At 34.3% G+C, this 24,562-nt stretch overlaps 2 protein-coding genes and 1 pseudogene across 3 annotated transcripts in view; 2 read left to right on the top strand and 1 right to left on the bottom strand.

The window, feature by feature from the left end:
• LOC115452898 (neuronal growth regulator 1) overlaps positions 1-21,430 on the bottom strand; it is a 29,701-nt gene extending 8,271 nt beyond the window's left edge. Inside the window, exons 1-2 of one of the 2 annotated variants that reach the window (XM_037437413.1) lie at positions 21,363-21,430; positions 3,468-3,622 (exon numbers count right to left, since the gene is read on the bottom strand). In XM_037437413.1, the coding sequence (XP_037293310.1) occupies positions 3,468-3,536 (69 nt within the window). In that variant the 5' untranslated portion in view covers positions 3,537-3,622; positions 21,363-21,430. Of the gene's footprint in view, positions 1-3,467; positions 3,623-10,075; positions 10,254-21,362 lie in introns of those variants that run through there. The other variant, XM_037437406.1, reaches the window with a different exon arrangement.
• On the top strand, positions 19,783-23,778 carry LOC119188988 (m7GpppX diphosphatase-like). Its single transcript, XM_037437419.1, has 4 exons — positions 19,783-20,121; positions 21,804-21,961; positions 22,829-23,053; positions 23,436-23,778. Exons 1-4 carry the CDS (start codon positions 19,794-19,796, stop codon positions 23,736-23,738), a joined length of 1,014 nt encoding a protein of 337 aa, XP_037293316.1. The 5' UTR covers positions 19,783-19,793; the 3' UTR covers positions 23,739-23,778.
• LOC119188482 overlaps positions 23,771-24,562 on the top strand; it is a 2,366-nt pseudogene continuing 1,574 nt past the window's right edge.

Raw genomic sequence — 24,562 nt, 5'->3', positions numbered from 1 at the left:
CGGGTTGGGCATAGTTTTATTGGGTTTATCACAGTAACAGCCCGCGAAATGGAATTTGTACCCAATATGGCAATAGGCTCACCCATGACGTCATGGGACGAAATACGCACGGGTGGGTGGGTGCATCAGTTGCGCCTATGCCTACCCCCTCGGGGATTAAAGGGATATGTGGATATAATTTTGATTTATTTTTTTGCTTTGAATGACGAAACGAGCTTTCCGTTTGCCTGATGGTAAGCGATACGACCGCGCATAAACAGTAGAAACACCATCCAAAACTTTGAACTACAAAGTATTGTTCGGTATCCCACTGCGCTCGCCATCCTAAGACATGAGATGTTAAGTCTTATTATGTCCAGTAGTTACACTGGCTACAATGTTCTTCAAACCGGAACACAACAGTGACTACACGCTGCTGCTTGGCGGCAGAAATAGACACTGCGGTGGTACCTACCCAGGCGGACTCTCACATATGAGATACCTACCCCCGGTAAATTTTATAAAATAACTTCCATAAACCAAATTTTGAATTATTTTTCAGAGTAAACCATTTAAGTGCACTTGCTGTCTACAATGCTCGTAATAAATAACTTAAAAAGAGTTTAACTGTCCCGTTACCAATTAGCGAAGAACGGTCTTCAGTTAATTAGTTTTAACTGGCCGTTTAACTGACAACATCCGTTAACTGTATATCAATTATTAGAAATTAATAAGTTATCGTGAACTTCAGAAGAAACTCTTAAGGTGGTAGCTCAAGGTCCATTTTCATACATTTTGTTTCGGCTTTAATCTGGGTAACTAAACAAGTATTGGCAAGTAAAGAATTTAAATTCACGTCTAGTTAGTGATTAGTTCTCGCAGTTGAAGAAAAATGTAAAAATAATTAATAATCATGGATATTTCGGCCTTTAAAATTTAATATGACGAAATTTTAAAGGCAGAAATATCCATGATTATTTTTACATTTTTCTTCAACTGCGAGAACTAACTAATTTACCTACTTGTTTAGTTACCCAGATTAAAAATGTATGAAAATGGACCTTGAGCTACCACCTTAAGAACTTACATATTATTTTATATTCGCTTTTCCTCGTGACTTTACCCGCGTTATAAAGTTGTTCCGGAATAAAAATCCCATTATATATTTTCCCAGGATAATATGCCTATGTCCTTTCCAGGGTCTGAATCTATCTTCATACCACATTGAAATCAGTTCAGTGGTTCAGCCGTGAAAACGAAGACAAAGGAACTTTCGCATTTATAAATAAAGATTATTTATTTTAAAAATACAAACACCTTATTTCCACAAATAAATATATCTAGAAAAAGGATTAAGAAGTACCTAGATCTAGAGAGAAGTAAAACAATAAACTTCTTCTTATTGTAGCAGTTAGATCAATTTGTATTAATTATTCGAAAGCATTATTCGAAGTCGTTATTTTGCGCAGCTTCTGTACCGTCTGCGCAGTGCCTTAACCTTTTAACTTCACAAGCGCACAAGCTCTTTTGGTACAATTACTGGCACAAGCGAGATCAGTCACACAAAAGAGTTTGCTCAAATTGATTAATTGCATAATTGCCCGGTTGAACTGGACGGAATGGGTGGGGTTAAAACATATCGATAACGGTGTTATGTTTTTCCTTATCTAACTTTTGGCCAGGAGAGGGCAGGGGGATGCCCGCTTTTGATGTTAGAAATTTCAGAAATTTCCTATAAGTGATCGTAATATTTGCACATAATTATGTAAGAGCAACGGTGCGTAGGCATACAAAATCCATGCCTCTGTCTTCAATCCCCCTGCATTGCGTACGTCGATGCACCTGCCCTCAATAATATAATAATATGTAAAGATTATTTGGAGTATGATATATCCAAGTAACAGAGAAAAAGTATAGACATTTGTTAACACGGAATAGATCAGTTCGACCGGGGTAGTGACCTATCTCATAGTTATCAGAAGAGTTACCTTGACCAAGACAAGCTCTTCATCCATGCTTATAAATGCGTAAATAACTCTGTTGGTTACGCTTTTAGGTTCAAACCACAGAACCTGGTTTGACTAATATTGAGTGCGGAACTTGAATCATACGGTAGGACATGGACTATTTTGTTTTATATTATATATTCTAACGTATTGCTGCGCACAGGCCTCCTCTTTTGATGCATGGATGATGGCACGTTACATGGAATTCGAATCAAGGAACTGTTATTTAACAACACATAAACCTATGAACAAACCAACAAAATTGTGCCACTAGGATATCTGACGGACATGAGGAGTAGACTTACCTTTGGATGGTCCCACCGTCTGTCTTCAAAGACAAGGAAAATATAATTTTATAGTTTATCGATAAAAGTAACATCACTATTCCCAAACAGCACTACCGAAACGCGGTCCGTCTATCGAATTAATTGCTATCTACAGTTAAAAACAACTCCATCGTTCACTATACAATTAGTGTGTATTTAAAAGTGGCCAGTTGCGTCATGAACCTAAAAAGTTTAATCAGTAAAATGTAGATCTAAAGAGGTCAGTAAGAAGTTTCGTCAAGGGAATAAAAATTAGTTGAATTCGTATATTGTCGTAATTGTTTTGCGTGCGCGGTTTGACATCAGTTCCGGGTTCAAATCCTGGGTCGGGCAGTGATATTATCTACTCTATCAGCCCGGAGTCTGGAATTTGTGCTCGATTTGGCGTTAGACTCGCCCCCTATCACATCATGGGATGGAACACATAAACGCAAAGTAAGTGCTCTAACTTCACCTCTGCCTACCTTTTATTGCCGTTTATAACTTAACCACACAATTATAGGGGTAAGCAGAAACCAACTAGTGCAGACAGAGTCCGATGACTTCATTTCGTCCCGACTCCCAAGATGTGTTATATTTTTTAATTATCACAGACCTTTCAAATTAGGAACAAATACTATTACTCGTATAAGTATTTAATATGATATTGGGTCTTTCTTTAAGGTGGTAGCTCAAGGTCCATTTTTAATCATGGATATTTCGGCCTTTAAAATTTAACATGACGAAATTTTAAAGGCAGAAATATCCATGATTATTAATTATTTTTACATTTTTCTTTCAACTGCGAGAACTAATCACTAACTAGACGTGAATTTAATTTCTTTACTTGCCAATACTTGTTTAGTTACCCAGATTAAAGCCGAAACAAAATGTATGAAAATGGACCTTGAGCTACCACCTTAAATACAGTTTTAGTAAAATACAAAACGTAGATAGAGAATTGTCCTCAACACATGAACCTGTGAGCCACACTGCTTACTTACGACCAACCAAGCTGGCTCATATTAACAATCAGTTTCAATTTTTTTTTAAAAACACAAAACGAAGACATAACTTTGTACTGGTTACTTACAACCATGCATGCTCATCAGCTCCTTTCATACTCCAAAATCCTCTGGCATCATTCAATATGGAGATAAAATTGCCTTGGACCTACCTCACAGGTGTAGTCCGCGGTATCGTCTGCCACAAGAGAGTCCACTTGCAAGCTGTAGTTGGCGTGCATCCGTACCCTGGGCGGCACATGATGAGGATCCCCACTGTCACCCAGCAGGGTGGTGTCTTTGTACCAGCGGACATTGAACTTTGATTCTGGAAAAGTAATACACTCATTTATCCCCGAAGCGGTATGCAGAGGCAACTAGGGCACCCACTTTTCGCCACTACCATCGCCGTATCGGGGACAAACTCCAGACCCCGGGCTGATCTGAGCAGAAAAACCCAAATATCATTTTGCCCGACCCGGAATTCGAACCCAGGACCTCAGACCGCTGCTGTACCACGTATGCAACTACGCCACCGAGACAGTCAGTCGGATTATATAAACAAAGGAAATTAAACAATAGGTCAATTGATAATGACAAAAGGAGGAACAAGCCAGGCTGATATAGGACCTCTAATAATAAGTTTCATAATCTACCAAAAAGATAAATATTAAATGAGAGTGGCATAAATCCTACTAATATTATAAATACGAAAGTTTGTGAGTATATATGTATGTATGTTCCTCTTTAACGAAAAAACTACTGAACGGATTTGGATGAAACTTTACACTAATATTGGTTATACATCAAAATAACACATAGTCTACAATTTATAATGATTTTGTGTAATTTGGTCATAATATAACGATACATGTCAAGTGAGTCGGAAAATTATCCCGGAAAACTCCTTCACGCTAGCGAAGCCGCGAACAAAAACTAGTATTCTATATCTAGTATAAAGCTGAAGAGTTGTTTGTTTGAACGTGCTAATCTCAGGACCTAACCGATTTCGATATCTTATTCACCAATAGGAAGCTACATTACTTCTTTGTGCTACATACTTTTATTCCGGGAAAATCTTTTACACACGGATGGAGACTCTGGCAAAAGTTAGTTATCAATATTTTAAATACATTACTACGTCTCCTGTTGTATTTTATTCATTTTCTTTGTCACAAGCTGTCGATACGTAAGACCTTAGAGAGGGTCGGCGCTCACAAAGCGAGCGTCACAATTGGAACACAAAGATTTGATCTACGTTTCCCTTCCTGCCAGTTACAAGTTCGTCCACCGACACAATGAACGAAGAAATAAAGGCGATATGGCAATAATATAAAGATGTTTGAATGTTAAAGGCTAATGCAGTCTATACTATATTTCGTGCCAGTCCGAGCTGGCTTTGTTAACTTTTTACTCTTCTATTAATTTTATGTGCAATATAAAATGGATTTATTGATTTATTGGAGTAATAATTAAATACTGTTATATACTTTGACTTATTATAAGCGCAACTGATGAATAAAGCATTTTTATTTCTAATTTTACGGCATGTATTTGATTGAAAGTTACACGACACTAGTCGGGGATTACATTCTAGGCTTTTTTTTATCCTAAAAATTTGCAGTGGTACTTTCATGAGTATTCTTAAATATGTTCGTAACGAAAATATTTTGCCGAAATGTTCTGTTTTTATTTTTTTGTTTTAACACATTCATGCTACATATTATTTGATACAACGATTATATTAAGACAAACAAAAAAAAACTGTCGAGAATGAAATTTTCTCATATATTTTGTGAAATATCATACCGGATTAAGACATTCGTGCCATAAAGCCTCGAGCAAAAAACAGACAATACATTTTTTTATAAAGATCTTGGTATAGCAACCAGTTTTCAAGTATAAGTTGGTTAACATTAAAATAGGTCAAGACACGCTACAATATCATTTGTACCCCTACACTGTTTTAAACGTGAGGCAGAAGGTGCCATTATGCATGATATCGCAAGTTGAAGCCCTCGCAGGGGCTTTGTAATTTGAATTCTATTAAGGAGTAATCATGATCAAAGTGAATTATACATTCTCATTTAGCACAACTACTTATGTCTTGTTAATACGTGTATTTTTTTAAATACTATTAACGCGAGTTGGACTCATGCACAGAAGATTTCGTACCAACTTGTCATTGTATTTTCAATTATCATCTCAATAATTCTACACAATAACTTACTAAAAAGTATGTATTTATACTGAACCCAGGGGCAGCTATCCTCCCTTGTCACCCGTCGATACGCCTTCGGATATAATTGAAAAATCAACTCTTAATTAAATACCGCATCCGACATTCGTAGATCCGAGACATTCTTCCGGTGACAGCGTGGATTATTAATGCATACGTGTTACTTACAATAATGTTTTGCTTTTGTATTCATTTGTTACGCCTTTAGATTTTTTGTATACAGAGTAATTTGACATTGCGTTCATAAATAAAACCAAATACTTCTTGAAAACAGCACAACCATATGTTATTCTTAACATAGATGTAATATAAAAAAGTATACGTAAGTTTTGAACAAAATGTATAAATGATTTAATTAATAAAACCTTATACTTGTCTTGAAAACAATACCATAAGTTATTCTAGCCATAGATGTAATATAAAAAGTATAAGTTTGGAACAAAATGTACATTTTGTTGCTGGTAGGATATATTTTATATCCGGCCAGATAGCCACCACTGTACACAAGGTGTTAAAACCCGCCATAGTAGCCCAAGTGTATCGCGTTCTGGGGTCAGCCTGTGTATATCCGGCTCCAAGAGGCCGGCATAATTATGTTGACTGCCGCGGGGTAATCATCTCTTGTCAGTCGACATTCTAGTCGACCCCTCTCTACTTACCATCAGGTGCTGTGGGTTAACTTTATTGAACAAGAATAAAAAAAAAAAAAAAAAAACAGTGCAACCTGCTTGTTGGTTATTTGTTTGTAAAATTAACCAAAAATGATATTGACTGATTACCTTGCCTTCCCGACCTATCCAAAAAGCTTCTTAATAAATTACCATAAATAAACCATGGCATTATGTTACTTAATAAATAACCATAACTCTAAACAAATAAGCTGATTATAATAAATGGGATGATGGGAAGCAATCATAGACACTACGGCCACAAATTGCTGTATTGTTCGTTGTCTAGCCCTACTCTACATAATCTATGGTATTATAAAGAGATCGAGAGTTCGGTACCAAGTTTTGTACATTTATTATAATAACTCACAAAGTTTGACCAAAATTCACGGGTTCGATTCCCGGATCTGGTAAAGGCATATGGTTTTTTCTGCTCAGTACCAGGAGTTTAAAATTTGTGCCCAATATACATATCACATCATGGGACGGTACGCATATGGCAAAAAATTGGTGCCCTGTTGTACTTCTGCCTATACCATCGAGATGATTCGTGTGCCCATATAGGCACTTTACTTTGCAGCCTTCGAAACGTCGGGAGAAAAGTAAAAATATATTAAAACCGCGATAAAATCCGAAAAATAGTTAAATTTTAATGTCTAACATTCGCGTAAACATAAGAAATTAACTGTTACCAGGGCTGAAAATCGACCCTAGAACCTGCCAGTCTGCAGCCAGGTTTCTCTATTTCATCACTAAGCCAACATAACAAGTAATAATATTACTTAGTTACAATTTTAATATAAACAATGTATGCACATTACATGGCCGAAGATAGCAGCTTCGCCATCTTATATTACTCGGCAGCAAATTATACACATAGAGGTATAAAGAGATACAATACTCTTTGAATACATTGTAACCAGTGTAACTACTGGACATAATACTTAACATCTCATGTCTCAGGATGGCGAGCGCAGTGGAATACCAAACAATACTTTGTAATTCAAGGTGTTGGTGGACTTAGCACCTCATGTCTCAGCGAGCGCAGTGGAATACCAAACAATACTTTATAATTCAAGGTGTTGGTGTTTCTACTGTTTATGGGCGGTCGTATCGCTTACCATCAGGCGAACGGCAAGCTCGTCTCATCATTCAAAGCAATAAAAAAATACACATTGGTTTTAGAAAGAGATTAGCTTCAGCAACATAGAGCGTGGTCTCTCTCCTACTTATGATATTTTGTTGGCGACTTGCCGATTCTTTTTCATTATTAATCGTAGTATGTACTAGATTTGGTGTTCCGAACATTCACTGTGGTCAACTGAATTGAACTGCAATCCATTCAAACTGACTTTTGTATGATAAATATTGACAGCTTGTTGATGTACGCACGTTTCTGCTTTCTTACAGCTGTGGCTGTTAATTAAAAATAAAACAAAGACTAGAGTGTGGGAAAAGATGTTACTAATAAAAGTAATGAAAGCTAATGGCGTCCGCATTCTGATATTCAGCCGGTGCCGGCAACATAACGACGCACTTACCGTATTTTTAAAAGCTATTCGAAATTTAAAAAAAAATTAAACATCATATAATAATAATAATAATATCAGCCCTGTATTATATACTTACCCACTGCTGAGCACGGGCCTCCTCTACTACTGAGAGGGATTAGGCCTTAGTCCACCACGCTGGCCTAGTGCGGATTGGTAGACTTCACACACCCTCAAAATTCCTATAGAGAACTTCTCAGATGTGCAGGTTTCCTCACGATGTTTTCCTTCACCGTTAAAGCGAACGATAAATTCACAAAGAATACACACATGATTTTTTAGAAAAGTCAGAGGTGTGTGCCCTTGGGATTTGAACCTGCGGACATTCGTCTCGGCAGTCCGTTCCCCACCCAACTAGGCTATCGCCGCAATATTACCTTTACATTGGATTTTTTTATAATGTGAATGTTGTGTCATTTATTTCATACTTACAATTTCACTAAAATTATTAATTCCGTGCATCTTCTATCGCGACCTACCGCAAATCTTGATAACTTAAACATTTGTAGAAGTCGCTTACACAGTAAAAATTGGTTGCGGAAATCGAATTTTTCAATTTTTCTTAACAATCTAAACCTTTCATTAAATCCAAAGATAGCCTTGGGGACTTGGGGAGAAGGCCCATACCCACTACATTGCCCTGTTATTCATCTTTAAAAGCATTATTTTTGTTGACGTATACTCCCCTCCGAAATAAAAAATTGCAGATTATACTAACCACTTTTCTTTGTTCCATGATGCCAACCAACGAAGCCTGACAAATTGGGCTTCCGTTTTCGGTTACAAGGTAATCTACTGTTGTACACCTACGAATTCCACCTTGTCTCTCAAATAATACAGCACTGAATAAAATATTGCGACAATAAGCATATTGACCGCAAATAATCGATGTTGTCTTTTTAAATAGAAGCGAGTTTACAAAAAATCATGTCAATTTAAATCAGAAGTCTATAAAAAAGTCCTGAATGAAATGTAGCCTAAATTATATCAAAGTTGTATAAGTAAACCAATGAAAATTCGATCAAAATCGGTTCAGCCTTTTGTGAGAGCCAAGAACGCCTCCTTTTCTACTGTTCATAATATTATGTACACGTATTAGTTGAGATTTGGATAAAGCGTTAATTCCCAACATCTGTAATCAGTAAATAACTTAGCTAAAATTTTTAAAACTTATTATTACGTTCGATGTTTTGTTTCTTGGAAGTTTTTTTTTATTGTTTTGAACGAGACGAGCTTGCCGTTCGCCTGCTGGTAAGCGATACGACCGCCCATAAACAGTAGAAACACCAACACCTTTAATTACAAAGTATTTGGTATTCCACTGCGCTCGCCATCCTGAGACATGAAGCCTTATTATGTCCAGTAGTTACACTAGCTACAATGTTCGTAATGCTACAAATTTTTGTAATGAATAAAAGCAACATTATAAGCAACGTACCAGTAATGAAGATATACAGACGGAGTCGCGAGCCAATACTAGTGTATGTGTTTTATACAAATGAATATGTTTTGTATGAACGTTCCTACACCATCGGACCGACAGTCAATGAACAGATTAAACACGTGTCTTTTTACTTCTTTTATTTTGTAAAGGTCCATGACTGGATGTTAATGGAATACATTAAATTAATTGAGAAAAAACTAAATAGACGTGAACATAAAGGAAGAAAATCTAGGGAAGTTAATTAACTACATCTATTTTTTATATTTGATATTTTTCAATAAATAAAAAAAAATACATTACTAAATAAATTGATAATATTATGTAATTTTTTCATTTCCAAGCAACATGTGCCACCCGAGCACAGGGACGGATTTAGGATTCAGTAAGGGAGCTAAAGGTCATTACATTTATTTTAATGTACAAGCTTAGTAGCTTTTAATCTACAAGATTATGCCAGCCTCATCGTATTATTTCTTATATTTATGTGGATATTATTAACTTAATACTTATACGTAGCTTTCTTTCGCTTTCATGTTGAAAAATGTTTTGCATTTTGTGATATATTTTTACTTGGAAAATTGTATATCACGATGTGGTAGATTATACTATAGATTGTTTATGTTGTGGTTCAGCTTTTTTCTAATTCCCAAGGCAGTGTTGTATCATAGTCAATAAAACAAATGTTCTTTTTTCTTTATAACTATCATACGTATAACTTAAACTGATTTTGAAAAGAGCAACACCAGAGTTTCGTGCCCATTCTCTGTTGAGAACTTCCGAACTGGTGGTAGAGTTAATATTAATGGAATCTTAATAATATATAACAGTTTACAGCTTCAAATAAATTATTTAATTTCATTGTTGTGTATGTAATGCTTACCTTCATCATTGACGTAACAAGGCAACAAGACTGTATCATTTTCATACGTCTTCACAGTGACTGGCACACTTTTAAAATGTTTCTCACAATGCACTGAGTTATGTAATAATATTATCAACACTGTGTTTATTATTTTGTACATTTTTATTAATTTGAGTTCGATTTTTAAATTTTTGTTTTTTTTTTATCTTCGTGTTCAAGGAAATTGATAATAATAATTTTATTATTCCATTACGGAAAAATATTATTTATTTCAAAATTATAAATGATTTAAGTTAAATATTAAAAAGGTTCTTATTTTTCCTATCGTAAAAAAATCTCAAATAAATTAGGTTTACTGCTAAATATGGAAGGAAATTGAGCGTTGTTTATAATTTTTTATCTACATTGGAAAATATGCACATCTCTTTTATTGATGATTCGCGACACACCAACGCATTTTACCTTAATTATGAACTGCAACGGAAGCGCTACTTTTTTTCATTTTATTATCTTTGTTTCACGGTTCTGCACGTTCAAAACGCGCGGATACACGGTCTAACGCATTTTATAAAAAAAACATATTTTACAACACCGCAATTTTAAAATCGCTGAGTGATTATGAATTACACTAATAAAAAATATTGATATGAATAATTGTGGCGCCAATAAACTGTTTTTTTTTTAATATATCCTTGCATAGATAACAAATAAATCAAAAAATGTTCCAATTTTAAACGATGTAAAGAAACGCGCGCTTGTTGGAGGGAACCGGAGTGGACTGTCATCGCGGGCGCATGCGCGTGCGTGACGTCACGGGACGACCGATCAGTTAAGCTGGAGATACAACGAGATTAATTAGAAGAATCTTATTTTTATCGCCCCCTAGTAATTGGAAGATCTTACACCATCGGCAAAATGTAGATGGGTTACCCATGTAAATTAAAAGGTGTGATATTTAATTTGCTATTAATAATGTCTTGACACTGATTTTCTATGAGAATATTTTATAAAAACAATTCATCTACGTTACATATACACGTGTGCCAATTGAAATACTAGGTGGCCTTTATATGCCAATTAGTTTCAATCCCAGACATCTTGTAGCCCTTTCGTAATAGTAATGGATAACTATAAAGAAAGCTTTTAGTTCATAATATTGTAATCGACTGACATAGTGTTGCGAAGAGTATCTACAATCATTAAAATTGCCAGAAACTTAAAAAATACTCTACTCCAATTCCCAGACTTATGATTATTCTTATCTTATTTTATTTTTGAATGCCTAAGTGGTTAAAGCGGCGATAGCCTAGTTGGGTGTGGAACGGACTGTCAAGACGAATGTCCGCAGGTTCAAATCCCAAGTTCACACACCTCTGTCTTTTCTAAAGTCATGTGTGTATTCTTTGTAAATTTATCATTCGCTTTAACGGTGAAGGAAAACATCGTGAGGAAACCTGCACATCTGAGAAGTACTCTATAGGAATTTCGAAGGTGTGTGAAGTCTATCAATCCGCACTAGGCCAGCGTGGTGGACTAAGGCCTAATCCCTCTCAGTAATAGAGGAGGCCCGTACTCAGCAGTGGGCAAGTATATAATACAGGGCTGATATTATTATTATTATTATTATATTAAGTGGCGTATTGGTATTACAGTATGACTCCAGTACTGAGGTCTCAGATCCGATCCTGGGTCGAGAAAAGTGATATTGGGTTTTTCTACTCAGTATCAGCTCGGAGTTTATAATTTGCGCCCGAGTGCAATTAGCTCAACCCCTATCACATCATGGAACGGAATACACACGTCGGAAAGTGAGTGCTCCAGTTGCGCCTCTGCCTGCGCCTTCAGCACTAAAGGCCAGTGTATGTGTTTATATTTTTATCGCTTTTTATAAACTTATATTTGGTTATCTTTTGCCTGTTAAGGTTTCGGTTTCTTATTTTAATTATAACAAAAACCTTTTGGAAGCTTTAATTTATTCAACACAACACGTCTACGTAGTTTTAGGGAGGAGGCCAGAAGACGGAGGTGAAAAAGGCCACAGACAATGACAATAAAAAGTAACATAGACAAAGAATTGGGATGTGTGTAAATTTATATTGCCTTCCAACATTGTGATACATTTTAAGATGTTGATTGCATGATATATTTTCTATGCTAAATTGTGTGCCCCGCACCTTACGAATATCCAGCCAATTAATGGTATTACCTTAATTTAAGGAACAGAACACAAGGCGTTACTCATGGCGTGTAGTGTTTCTTGCTCAGGCGCCATTTTACCATCTGCATAATCTAGATCTAGATTTAGGTTGTTAGCTATTTATCTTGACAGTATAGCAGTGGCGAGGGGCGAAATTTTCGAGAAGGGAAGCCGACACAAAATACCTATATACCTAAGTACTAATCCTAACAATAATAATTAAATTTTAGGCCACTATATATATTAATGCTATTATTGCTATATATATGAATTATTTATTAACTATTAATATAATTTATTTTAATAGTTTGCTTACATACAGTACTCGATATTACGAAAGGGAAGCCGGTAGGAATCCGCTACTGTATTTAGTATCTATGCAAGTTTTGGCATAGGTCGGTAATGGAGTGTGTATGAATTCGTGTAAGAGATGGCTGACCAGACAAAAAAGAATTATAGATGATTAAAAAAATAAAAAAATATTTAGCCAATATTGTTATATACACCCGTAAAGGTTTGTCACCTAGAATAAGTACTTTATATTGTGGATCCTTCATTTGTATTTTTCTGTGATAAATCGTTGGTGTGTCTATTAATAAATAAATTAGTTAATTTTATTCGGACTGAGCATGCCTTTACACTCAACCATAAAAATAACTACAAATTCTGAACTTCAAAACGCTTTCACATATTAACTCGAATCGAAATATACGTTTTTCTCTACCTAATATTAAATCCTGAGAAGTTCATTTTAATGAAGAAGAAACGATTGTTAATATGGAGACGAAAATTTAAACGCGATTTGAAATTTTGAATTTGTTCAGCTGTTTTGTTGCTGACTGTACATATTATTATTAATCATAATAAGTTACTTTTTTAAATATAGTACCTTCTTACCTCCCATAAAATCTTACGTATCAAAAAGCTGAAATTCTAATACGTATCATGATAAAATAACACAAATCAAGTTTACAAAACGAAGTCTACTCACAACTCAAGTGCTTCTTTAATCACGCACATCTCAAGTTAATTAAAATATATTCAAACGATTCACTAACGAATTCGATTTTATTAACGATTATGTTCCATGTATGAAAGTAAGTATGTATCAATATCACTAGCACGAAGTTATGCGTTATGATAAGACATTCAACAGTATAGTTAGTTCAGTAGCATAGCTTGCCAGAGAGGAGCCCTATATCTATATTTCGCACTCTTAGTAAAATAATGACCCATTCCAAAATTGCCAATTTTTGGAATCGTCAATCAATTTCTGTTTGCGATCTTTTAGTTTTTTTTTTCCCTTCTTTATGCTATAGGTTTCATTTTTTACCTAGCTAATAAGCTCAATTTTATAGCAACTTCAAAAAAAGGTAGCAAACTAAAATTATTTTTTCGATGACTGCCACAAATTAACAATTTTGAAATAGGTCATTGTTTTATTAAGAGTGCGATTTGTTGGGGGCTCTTCAGGGCAGTGCGTAGTTTTAGACACCTGCTTAGTTTAATGTAGGTATGGGCCAAGAGGGGGCCCCGTATCACTGATACGGCTGATACGGCGGTACAGCCCCAGATCTAAGGGGGGGCTAGCCGGGCCCCATGCCCCGGGCGGCGAATTAAGAGGCCGCAAATTCAAATTTGACAGACGAATACATATGCAACTCATCATTAATGCAACTTTGAACGGAGACATACAGTACATTCAATACTAAAATTATTTCTCGCGGGGCGCAAAATGATGATGAAGACGACAAAGGTAGAAATATAGGTGAGTGGGGACGGCATTTTCCAGATTTTGCCCCGCCTCAAAGAAATTCAAGATCCGAGGCTGCGGCGGTAGCTACACCCTTGAGTTATAGACCGGACATCAGCACCAAATTTGTGATCCAAAAGATATTACAAATTGGTAATAAGTCGTTGTCTTATTGGAAAAGTCCGTGTGACAAGATGTCACAGCGTCCTTAGATATTTTAAGGTTATAGCTAAGGTCCATTTTTCATACATTTAATACGACGAAATTTTAAAGGCCGAAATATCCATGCATATTAATTATTTTTACGTTTTTCTTTCAACTGCGAGAACTAATCACTAACTAGACGTGAATTTAAATTCTTTGCTTGTCAATACTTGTTTAGTTACCCAGATTAAAGGTGAAACAAAATGTATGAAAAATGGACCTTAAGCTATAACCTTAATATAAAATTATATTTCCAGAAAATATGCTAATACGCGCATTGAAACGTGCAAATTACAATATGGAAAAAATATGAAGTATTTTACATTGGTGTTTTGCTATTTCAGATAGATTGAGTAACTATGGCATAAACATAAAACTTTTGTATGACAATCTTCTTAACGTCCGCTTTATATAATCTTAGAACTCTTTGCTAGAACTATAGATATCTTAGTTATGTAGCAGATATCCTACAAATAATAGTTTTCGTTCCCGGCCCCACTCGCATTTTTGCACCCTAAAAATTAACGGATTATCAAAACCAAAGGACATGTGCTAGGTATTCTAGGACTTATTATATGAAGTTGAACAAAAATATTCACAGTGCCAATCAACTAATTAATGTTATTTTTGCAATCAGCATGTCACCTAGTTGTCACCACGATCGATGTGGCTTTAAGAGTTTAAAATATTACATGGGTAGAGACGCGAACGACTTCTTTAAACGGAACGCAATTCCATATTTAAATGTGAACATTATTTCTGGAAAAAATAATTAACACTTTATCGTACGCTTTTATATTTAGTTAAAGTTCTTTATAAATCTATAACTTACCCGTGGGTGTCTAATTCGTGTTCCAATTTATTTTAATGTGTATAACAAATAATCATCCCCATGTGTGCTATGGCGGGAGGCCATAACATTGTCGCCTTGCAGGAACAATTTTCTGGTTACATGGTTAACAAAAAAGTTTTTTATTTATAACAGATTTATTAATTTGAATTTCGAACGCAGGATATTAATATCTTTTAAATCTGAGACCAAGGTCATTAGTAATATACTGCCCCCAGATCATCTTTTTTATTTGTATTTATTTGTTGCGATAAAAGTAACATAGAAAATTTATTATTAAGATTTCAAGCAATATTTCATAGATAAGATATCTTAACAGTTTACCACTGGCGTTGTCGTAGTTGTAATTACAACACACTTTCACCTATAAACACAACTGCTCATAAAATCTGGCTTAATTTTTACCACTATCACTTCATTATACCGGTTTTAACGAGATGTTCTTAACAGTGTACAGCCCGCAGCGTCTGTCACACAATTTAGAAAACTGCTTGGACGAGCATGTACGATTCAAGACGCTTTTCAAAGTCATAAAATAGTTGTTTTTTTTTTAATTTGTATGTTGGTAATGGAATCTTAGTGAATGAAAAAGTTTGACAAAATTTGTTAAATATATTTAGGTATTTATTAGAAGTATAACGCAAAAACCGCTAAATGAAAGGGAATGGAATATAATAATTGGCTACTTTAAAACCGCCTTTAAAAACCACTTAAATAAAAAATATTTTAACATATTATCTATAGGTATACTGGTTACCAATTTTGAAAATGGTGGGTAATTAAAATTGCTAGTTAAGCTAGATAAACAAATTTACGAACACAATATGAAATTATTTTTAATTGTTTTTATTGGTTTTTAAAGGCGGTTTAAATATTTATTAAAAAATCTTTATCCCTAGATAAGTATATGGTGGGATTTCCACTCAAAATCAAATGTTTCGATCGCCACAATTTGTATGTAAATACATACAATGCACATTATAAAACATGACTTAGGTACTGTTTCTTACGTCGCAGCTTAAATCTAATTTTCACATATAATAAACAGACAAACACACCATCCCTACTGTTTATTATTCTATAGATTTACGACATAAATACTTATGTGTACGCATTAGAAATAATTCGGAGCGCGCCCTTGATTAAAAAACATTGTTATTACACTATAAATCAGATCGTGTTTGTTTGTATCTCGCCTACGTGAACTAAACTTATTTATTAGCTAATCTACATAATAATAGGATTAACACTTATAATTTAATGATAATAAACTTCATGCAAAACTAAATTAATTTAATTTAATTCATGAATGAGCAACGAGTTACAATTATTCATACCTAAAAAGTTTGTGCAATATTAAATTAATTAAAAAGATGGATGGAAAGCAGTGATGTTAAATGATATATTTCAAGAAGAAAATTTTGCCAGTGGCCACTAAGTATTTTGCCAAAAATCTATTTATTTTTTTGTAGGATACGTTGGCAGTGCCGGATTTATATTTTTTGTGAGTGTAGGCCACTTTATTTCCGCCGCCCCATGTAGGTTGGTTTATCGATGTATGTATGTATGTTGGTTTCTAAAATAGGTACTTACTTTATAATTTTCCATTTGTTTGTATTATGGAAGGCACTCAAGTTAAATAAACGAATGATTAATTAAATCGAGAGACCGTCGTCTGAAATCTGAGAGGCTGCCGCCCATAAGCCACGGCCTATACGACCTATTCACAAATCCAGGACTGTACGTTGGGGTAAGTAATATCACGAGGTAATACAGTTGTTTCAAGATTACTGCGAAACATACAAAAATTTCCTAATAACAACACAGCTTGAAGTTCCATCCATAATCGTTGATGTTTCATCCTCTCCAGTGACTGTCCTGAGCCGAGGTTTGTAACTCGTATTGGGTTGTCCTCACTCAGCATGATCGCTTAATTTTCAAGGGTTTTTTTTTCCAAATGTTTCGAACTCGGGGATATATTTATTATCGATTAATAAGATAGACGGTGTCGTTAAATTGTGTCTATGTTCTTGGTTATTTTCAATAGTGACTAGTGCCTAAAGCGCTCGCTCAAAGTCCGGTGTGTTGGTATAAATCGGCCTTTGATAGGCTAACAAACGTATTGTCAAGTTAAACAAAATGCCTGAAGCGCTATTTATTAATGTACCACAATCGTTTGCCAGTATACTAGATTTAGTTGCAGTTTAGCAATAATCTTCATAGTCCGGTATTACCCAATGACTTTATCCATTACGTAAAACTACCTTTATCATGAATCTTTGACAGAACTTAAGTAATAAGATTTCGTTTATCAAACAGTATATAGAAAACTACATTTCTAACTATAGCAACATACAGCCGACTAGCGACCCATAAAGAAGACCTCAATGGAGCCAATTGCTGCATTGTGCTCGGTAACAGAGCGTCCAACAATACATCATATCTCGACAGACGTATTCCCGCTAAATTATTCTGTTAAGTCCCATTAATGGACACTCGTTCGGTTCAAAGGTTATTTCAGATGCACAATGGCGTTAGATTTATTGTTGAAACTCAAGATACCCGTCATAGCGCTTTCGTCAGTAGCACGCATTATGATACAGAGAGATTTAGCTTGTTGATCTCCCGATAAACCAATGAAACAATGATGCGACTGTATACTTCACCTACTTTTTTTGGGTGGGAAAGGGACTGCACTGCACCGGATGATAAGCACGATGCCGTCCAGATAAAGTGTCGAATGGCAACAAATGGCTATCTTATGCCATTCGACGCAATCATGCCGGCCTGCTAAGATGGTCCTTTACGCTACGGCGGAAGGATCCAGGATTACAGGAAAGAGGGTACATGCGCCCAGGCAATTTATTCCAAAGCGTGATGACACGGTAAAAAAAAAGAGTTTGTAAACCGTGAAGGTTTTAATTAACCATCAAGCTATGGCTTCGTATGCCATTATTTATACTTATTTCTGCCGTTAAGCAGTATTCCGTAAGCACTTCTTATGCATTTTTGTTTCAAGAACTCTGCAGCTCTATAGTTCGTTATTTCTGTCTATATGTCTTAGGGTGATAAACGTGGAATTGTTGCTCGTGGTTGACCCTTCTGTTTTGTGTTAATAACATTTCTTTATGAATTACGGGTAAATTTATCGTATATTATTGGCAGAATGATCTGCCCGTCTCGTCCTATGGTTCTATAAAACTTAATGAAGGTAATGCAACACGGAAAATAAGTGAAGCATAGGGCACATAACTTGGTAATATCCTGCAATTTTATTTTATCCTCCTAATATTATAAATACGAAAGATTGTGAAATATTTGCATGTTTGTTTGAAGTAAGTTCAGACAGCTGAACTGATTTTGTCCCATGGGAATAATTGTATTTTTTTAAGATGTCGCTGGGTTTGGTAGGTATATTAGACATTTTTTTTTATCGAGAAATGCTTTCCAGATTTTTGAATTTACTTGCGAATACCTCGTAGTTAAATAAAAATATCGAACTCTTTGACGTGTTTTATTATTAAAAAGGCTTTGCTTAGTGACTTGCTATTCATGCTAACTAAACGGATTACGCGACCGACTGTCATAATATACGTATGTTATCCAATTACCTATCCTTTCATATTATAAAACAAAGTCCTCCACCGCGTCTGACTGAACGCGATAACTCAAAACTATCGCACGGATTTCGATGAATTTGGTATGGAGATAGTTTGAGGTCCTGGGCACATAGTCCACTTTTAATCTCGGAAAAATATATAGACCTTTATTCCGGAAAATTTTTCATACGGGCGAAGTCGCGAGCAAAAGTTAGTATCATATGAAAAAATACTTAATAATATGTAATAAGTACTTCTAGTAAATAAAATATATTAGGTACCTACATATTAGATACATATACAGGTTGTACATTTATCAAAATATTTCGCCAGCTATGTCAGGTAATAGGTCCCACATAATGAAGGCCGAACCTGAGACCTCAGCACACTAGGACCCCATCGCAATTCACAAAATAAATACGCTACCGGGTCCCTGCACCACCTATTATTGATTTCTTATAAAACAGATAGCATCATAGATTTATTGACAAAATAATTGAGGTGGTAAAATTGTTGATAATCAAAATTTATTTTAGTATAATGTCTTGCTTCCAAAACACGTGATTCGTGTTATAAGTACTTAAATTGTGCCTGATTCAAATATGAATGTACGTTGGCCTCCTATTGCCAATATAAGTGCACTATTTACACATTCAGACATGAGTATATAATATAAACTACATAAGTTATACATAAGTAATGCAAAAACATAAAAAACTAGAAATAAAAAAATTTAAGGTTGAAATATTTTTATTTCATCTGCTTTAGGTACTTAGATATTCTAGTGACTAATCTATAATCTCTTTAAATAAGTAGGTAAATAGTAACGAGACAATACGTCTTTATCACAACTTAATATGATCACAGGAAGCGGAAAATCATACCCTAGGGCCAATGTTTCCTTTCATTCAAATGTAATAAATCAAGTTTATGTTCCGTAGTCTGTTAAAATGTTAGGAAAAATATGCCTTTTCTCTTATATCTATTTTATGATAAAAATAGATTGTACCATTATTTTTTTTCTCTATTATGATTAATAGATAGTGCTGTATTAAAAAAATCATTTCTGAATAATTTTATAGGGTAACAAAAATAACATAATAATTTATTGAATTTGGCAACACAGACACAAAATGTCCGACAGTTGCCAAAAAGATGAATATAGCCCGCCTAGTTGTAAAAAAGCAAAAATTGACAATGAAAACGTAAATGATGTGAGCGAAAATAAGTTGCAATTAAAAGACTTTGTTATAGAGAAAATTTTGTCCAATAACACTAATAGGAAAACTGTTTCTGTGACTGGTAAATTTAAAGACAAAAGTGGCGTGGGTTTGATCATATTTGAGAAAAATGCATTCAAAGAAGAGGATTTAAGTGAGGAAGGTTATTTTTGTTCGGAGACGGAGCTGCGGACGTTCTTCCAGAACGATATTTACGGGAATTACGAGTGCTTCCGCGCTCTGAACTAAACGGTACTTTTACTTTCTTTGTCAAGGTTTTATAACATTAGTCATTACAATTTTTTTCTACGAATTCGTGAGTGGACAATTTATTGTAATTATATTTATTTATTAGTTATTCTTTTTATATTACGGAAGATCCTACGTTTACATAATTTTCGTCAACGTTTCCTACTCAATTTGACCCACCATATGGTGGTATTTCCCTATTATATTGTTTTTAATGCGAAAGGTTACGTTATCTGGACAAAGAAACTCGATAAGAGGAACTAGATAAGTAATTTTCGCCTTAATTTATTCCACAAAGATAGTTGAATTAGTTAAATATTATTCGTATTTGACTGAATTTGAAAAATTGCTGGCTGTTTATGTGGTAAGTACTTATAATATTCTGGGTATTCCACGCATATGGGTACACTCTTGTGTTATTTGAGGATAATTTGCATCAAAATTACTGCAAAATACAATAAGTACCACTCTCTTAATATAATTTTAGCCTTTGTATAAAACATTTACTAAATATTAGTCTGTTTACCTTTAGTTTTTTCCTTATACATTGTTATTCCAATTACAGCCTTATGAAACTAATATGGTAACAAAAACTGTATAAGAGTTCTCTAAAAGATGAATATAAGAATCCTGTAGTAAATATTTCACCATATTTTATCATAACTTGTTTTTGAACAGGATTTTTTTTTATTTCTATTAAAACTGTCTACATACAGCAAGCAGTTTCTCTGTTAATTTAAATATGCATAGTCATGGTGTAACTAGAATTGTTCTTCAAGGGGGTCTGTGTTCTACACTAAATATAGTTGTTTTAAAAGCTGTCTCAAATTTTTTTAGGTTTTTAATTCTGGGGGTGTGCACCGGGCACCTACTTAGTCCCCTCTCCTCCCTCCCTCTATATATGCAATGCATTAGTAACACTTGGCTGAGTGCAGTGTAACAGCTGTTGCAATAGAGTTTACATGTAATTACTTGTTAATTTTAAATAAGTTGTAAAATATTTCAACTTTCACATTTTTAAATATATGCTAGAAATAATAAGTTGATTCTGATATCTTTAGTTTAGAAAATTGCTTCACAATTAGTAATGTAATAGGTAAATTTTTGTGTCATTTTGGGTTCATTGTTTCTAATAAGATTTTAATTAGCAAATTAAAAAACAGTTTTCAATTATTAAATAATTGTATAAATGAAATAAGTAAATGCTTTAAAAATGCATTATTTAGTACTTACATAAGCAAAATTCCTTTTGTTACATAATGAACTGGTATACAAATAGTTAAAAATTACAATGTGTTCTGAATTAAATGTAATTATCTTCAATAAACAAAAATATCTCAACTAATAACTTATATCTGTAAAAATATTTACTCTTGCTCACACTTGACGCAAGATAGTACAGATTTTAAATGTGAAATTATTTTGAATCTTATTTCATTATGTTTACAATTTTTATTTCATTTATAATATAGTTGCATATCGCCGGGGATAGTGCTATACTGTGTATGATTTTTTAGGTATTAAAACTGAAATTTTATCATTACTTTGTTTTTTTTGTATAGATAGTATTGTACTCTCTGATATCTTTGAAAAGTAATTTTACCCTCTCCTGCTTTTTTGGTCAGATACATTAATGATTATCTATTTGTTTTCTTCAATACTGATAAATATTCTCTTTGATTTCAGGTGTAAAGACAACAATAATATATCCAGCTACAGATAAGCACATAGCAAAGTTTGTTCACCAAGAACTGCACATTGTGTTAGAGACTCCAGAGCTCTACGAGACACTGACACTGCCTCATATTGAAAAGGAGCAGTTTAATTTGCAGGTATTTTTTTTTTAAGAAATTACTTTAATTTGCAACTGATTGTTTCTTAATAAACTTTAGCTAAATCTTAAATGTAATATCTATGAGGTTTGGTATATTTCCCAAAGAATCTGGATTTTGAGAATCACAATTTATTGATCATCAGCCCAGACTAATGTGATAGAAATATTTTGGTATTTTATTAAAACAATGCTAGCAAATGTAGTATCTAGCTAACTGTATAAAATTTTTGTTGTTTCTTATGATGTCATAACGGACAATGAATGAGATTATAATCAAAGACGAATTATATCAACGGTGTTTTTCTAAATGTTTAAGTGAATACTATGTTTTAGTTTACGTACAAGGCTGTTAGTACTGAATGGACCCTTTTCTTTATCATTTATTTGAGAATGTGACTTATATTTTGTCACTCTATATGATACGGCAGGAATTCACAGATGTGGCCCATAGGTTTATTGAAAACAATTTTTTACTGAGACATTGTGAAACAGCCCTTAGATATTCATAATTATATGCATTATATTTCCTGCTGGTAGGATATATTTTATATCCGCCTGGATAGCGACTACCGTACTCAAGGTGTTAAAACCTGCCATAGTAGCCCATGTAAGTATGTCCCGTTCCAGGACCAGCCACTTCCAACACGACAGCATAACTATGTTGACTGCCGAGGGGTAATCATCTCTCGTCAGTCGACATTCTATTGTACCCCACTCCACTTACCATCAGGTGCCGTGGAGTCACATTGCCTTGCCCATATTAAAAGAAAAAACCATTCAGAAATAGGGAATAACTCTAGAATATAGCTCTAAATTATTTCTTGTAATATTTGCCAATAAAATATATTCAATATTGATTTTACAGTGGGTGTACAACATACTAGAAGGCAAAAGTGAGCAAGACAGAATAGTCTATGATAATAAGTGCGAGACTGAAGGTTTTGTGTTAGTTCCTGACTTGAAGTGGGACGGAGTAACCAAAGAGACATTGTATCTTCTAGCTATTGTTAGACAAAGGGGTATCAAGTCTATCAGGGAATTGTATGAGACACATTTGCCGTTGCTGAAAAGAATTCGGGACGAGGGCAAGGTTGGTATTTATTTAAGTTTAAATTAAAAAATATTATGATTTTCTTTATAATCTATGAAACTTATTAGTGTAATTTGAATGGAGTAGTATCTGAAAAATGAGGTTTATGAAGTATGAAGTGGAATATTCCTTATGACTTGTCTAACTATCTGGATTGATCTATAGTTTAAATAGGTTCTCTGAGACTGACATTGATTTGTATAATATTTACAATTTGATAATGATTGTGTAAGTAAATAGTTCCCAGTAGTACTTAATTTTTTTTTATTATGTTCTCTTGACTTTACATTACAATCACTTTATATGTATATTCCTCTTCATGTAGAATTTCGAATACATAATTTTAATAATTACATGCAAAAATTAATTTGTCTTGTTTCAGAAAAAGATCCTAGAGAAATACCATATCCAGGGCTCTCAGCTGCGCATATATTTACACTATCAGCCATCTTTCTACCACTTACACGTGCATTTCACGTATTTACGGCACGAGGCGCCCGGTATCTATGCAGAGCGGTCGCATCTACTTGATACCGTCATCAATAATATTGAAATCATGAGCAATTATTATAAAAAAGCTACCTTACCCTTCCCCATCAGTGAGACATGGTCCCTGTTTGGCATATATGAAACAAATGGACACATAAAGAGAGTGCAACCAAGCATTGAGCTTATTGATAAATAAATTGTACATACAGATATATTTTTTAAGTGAAAATGTTGATTAAAAGTGTATTGATGGAGCTGCGGTCGCGGCTGCGCAGTTGTAACGTCTACATTACCACTGGTGTGGATTTTACGAAGGAATGCTAATCTAAAATCAGTATCAAGTCTAACCGTATCATACTTAATTACTACAATGATTACAAGTCCAGCAGACGGGATAGTCTATCGTCTATTGAGAGTCTGTCAGATTGCTACTCCGAAGACGAATTTGAAGCCACGACTATTATCCCTATAGTTGAGTTTTGTCAGATTATACCAAACTCAATGTCGTGTCTTAAAATCGACAAAAACACCATATCATTTAGGATCTTAACGGAACCAACCAATGGTGGTAATTTTTATAAAGAATTTATAAGTGAAAATTTAGAGGATTCAGTTAAATCTAGCGACGTGAAAGTTAACGTCAGAGTTGGCGATGCGGTCAAAATTATATGCTCAAACTGTTCAAACCTTATCTCGGATGGTTGTGTGAAATTCGAGAGGATTTTGGAGTTGCCATCCAATAATATGGACATGTCTGAATGGTTTTGCCATGGACATAGCCACGGATCACAAACAGAAGTAGTTTTGAAGTCTAACAAATTAGATTTTCTACACAGACTTACATATTTTGCAATTAATCCATCAGTGTTATCGGAGAAAACCAATAAATTCAACTCAAAAAGAGCAGTATATCATTGCAATAGATGCCTGGCATGGCTGGGCTTGAAGAATAAAGATAACATTAAGCTTTTTAACTCAGAAGTGAAAATCCAGCAGAACGACACAGAACAACTTGCATTA

This window comes from Manduca sexta, chromosome 2 (assembly GCF_014839805.1).
Source record: "Manduca sexta isolate Smith_Timp_Sample1 chromosome 2, JHU_Msex_v1.0, whole genome shotgun sequence".
Lineage (NCBI taxonomy): Eukaryota > Metazoa > Arthropoda > Insecta > Lepidoptera > Sphingidae > Manduca > Manduca sexta.
This window is presented reverse-complemented; position numbering and strand designations above follow the sequence as displayed.

What these genes read in the sequence shown, in the direction of transcription:
- LOC119188988 (XM_037437419.1), top strand. Translation starts at nt 19,794, where the DNA reads ATGTCCGACAGTTGCCAAAAAGATGAATATAGCCCGCCTAGTTGTAAA. An exon ending in TTACGAGTGCTTCCGCGCTC is followed by an intron (nt 20,122 to 21,803) that starts TGAACTAAACGG and finishes GATAAATATTCT; the next exon opens with CTTTGATTTCAGGTGTAAAG. An exon ending in AGGAGCAGTTTAATTTGCAG is followed by an intron (nt 21,962 to 22,828) that starts GTATTTTTTTTT and finishes TTGATTTTACAG; the next exon opens with TGGGTGTACAACATACTAGA.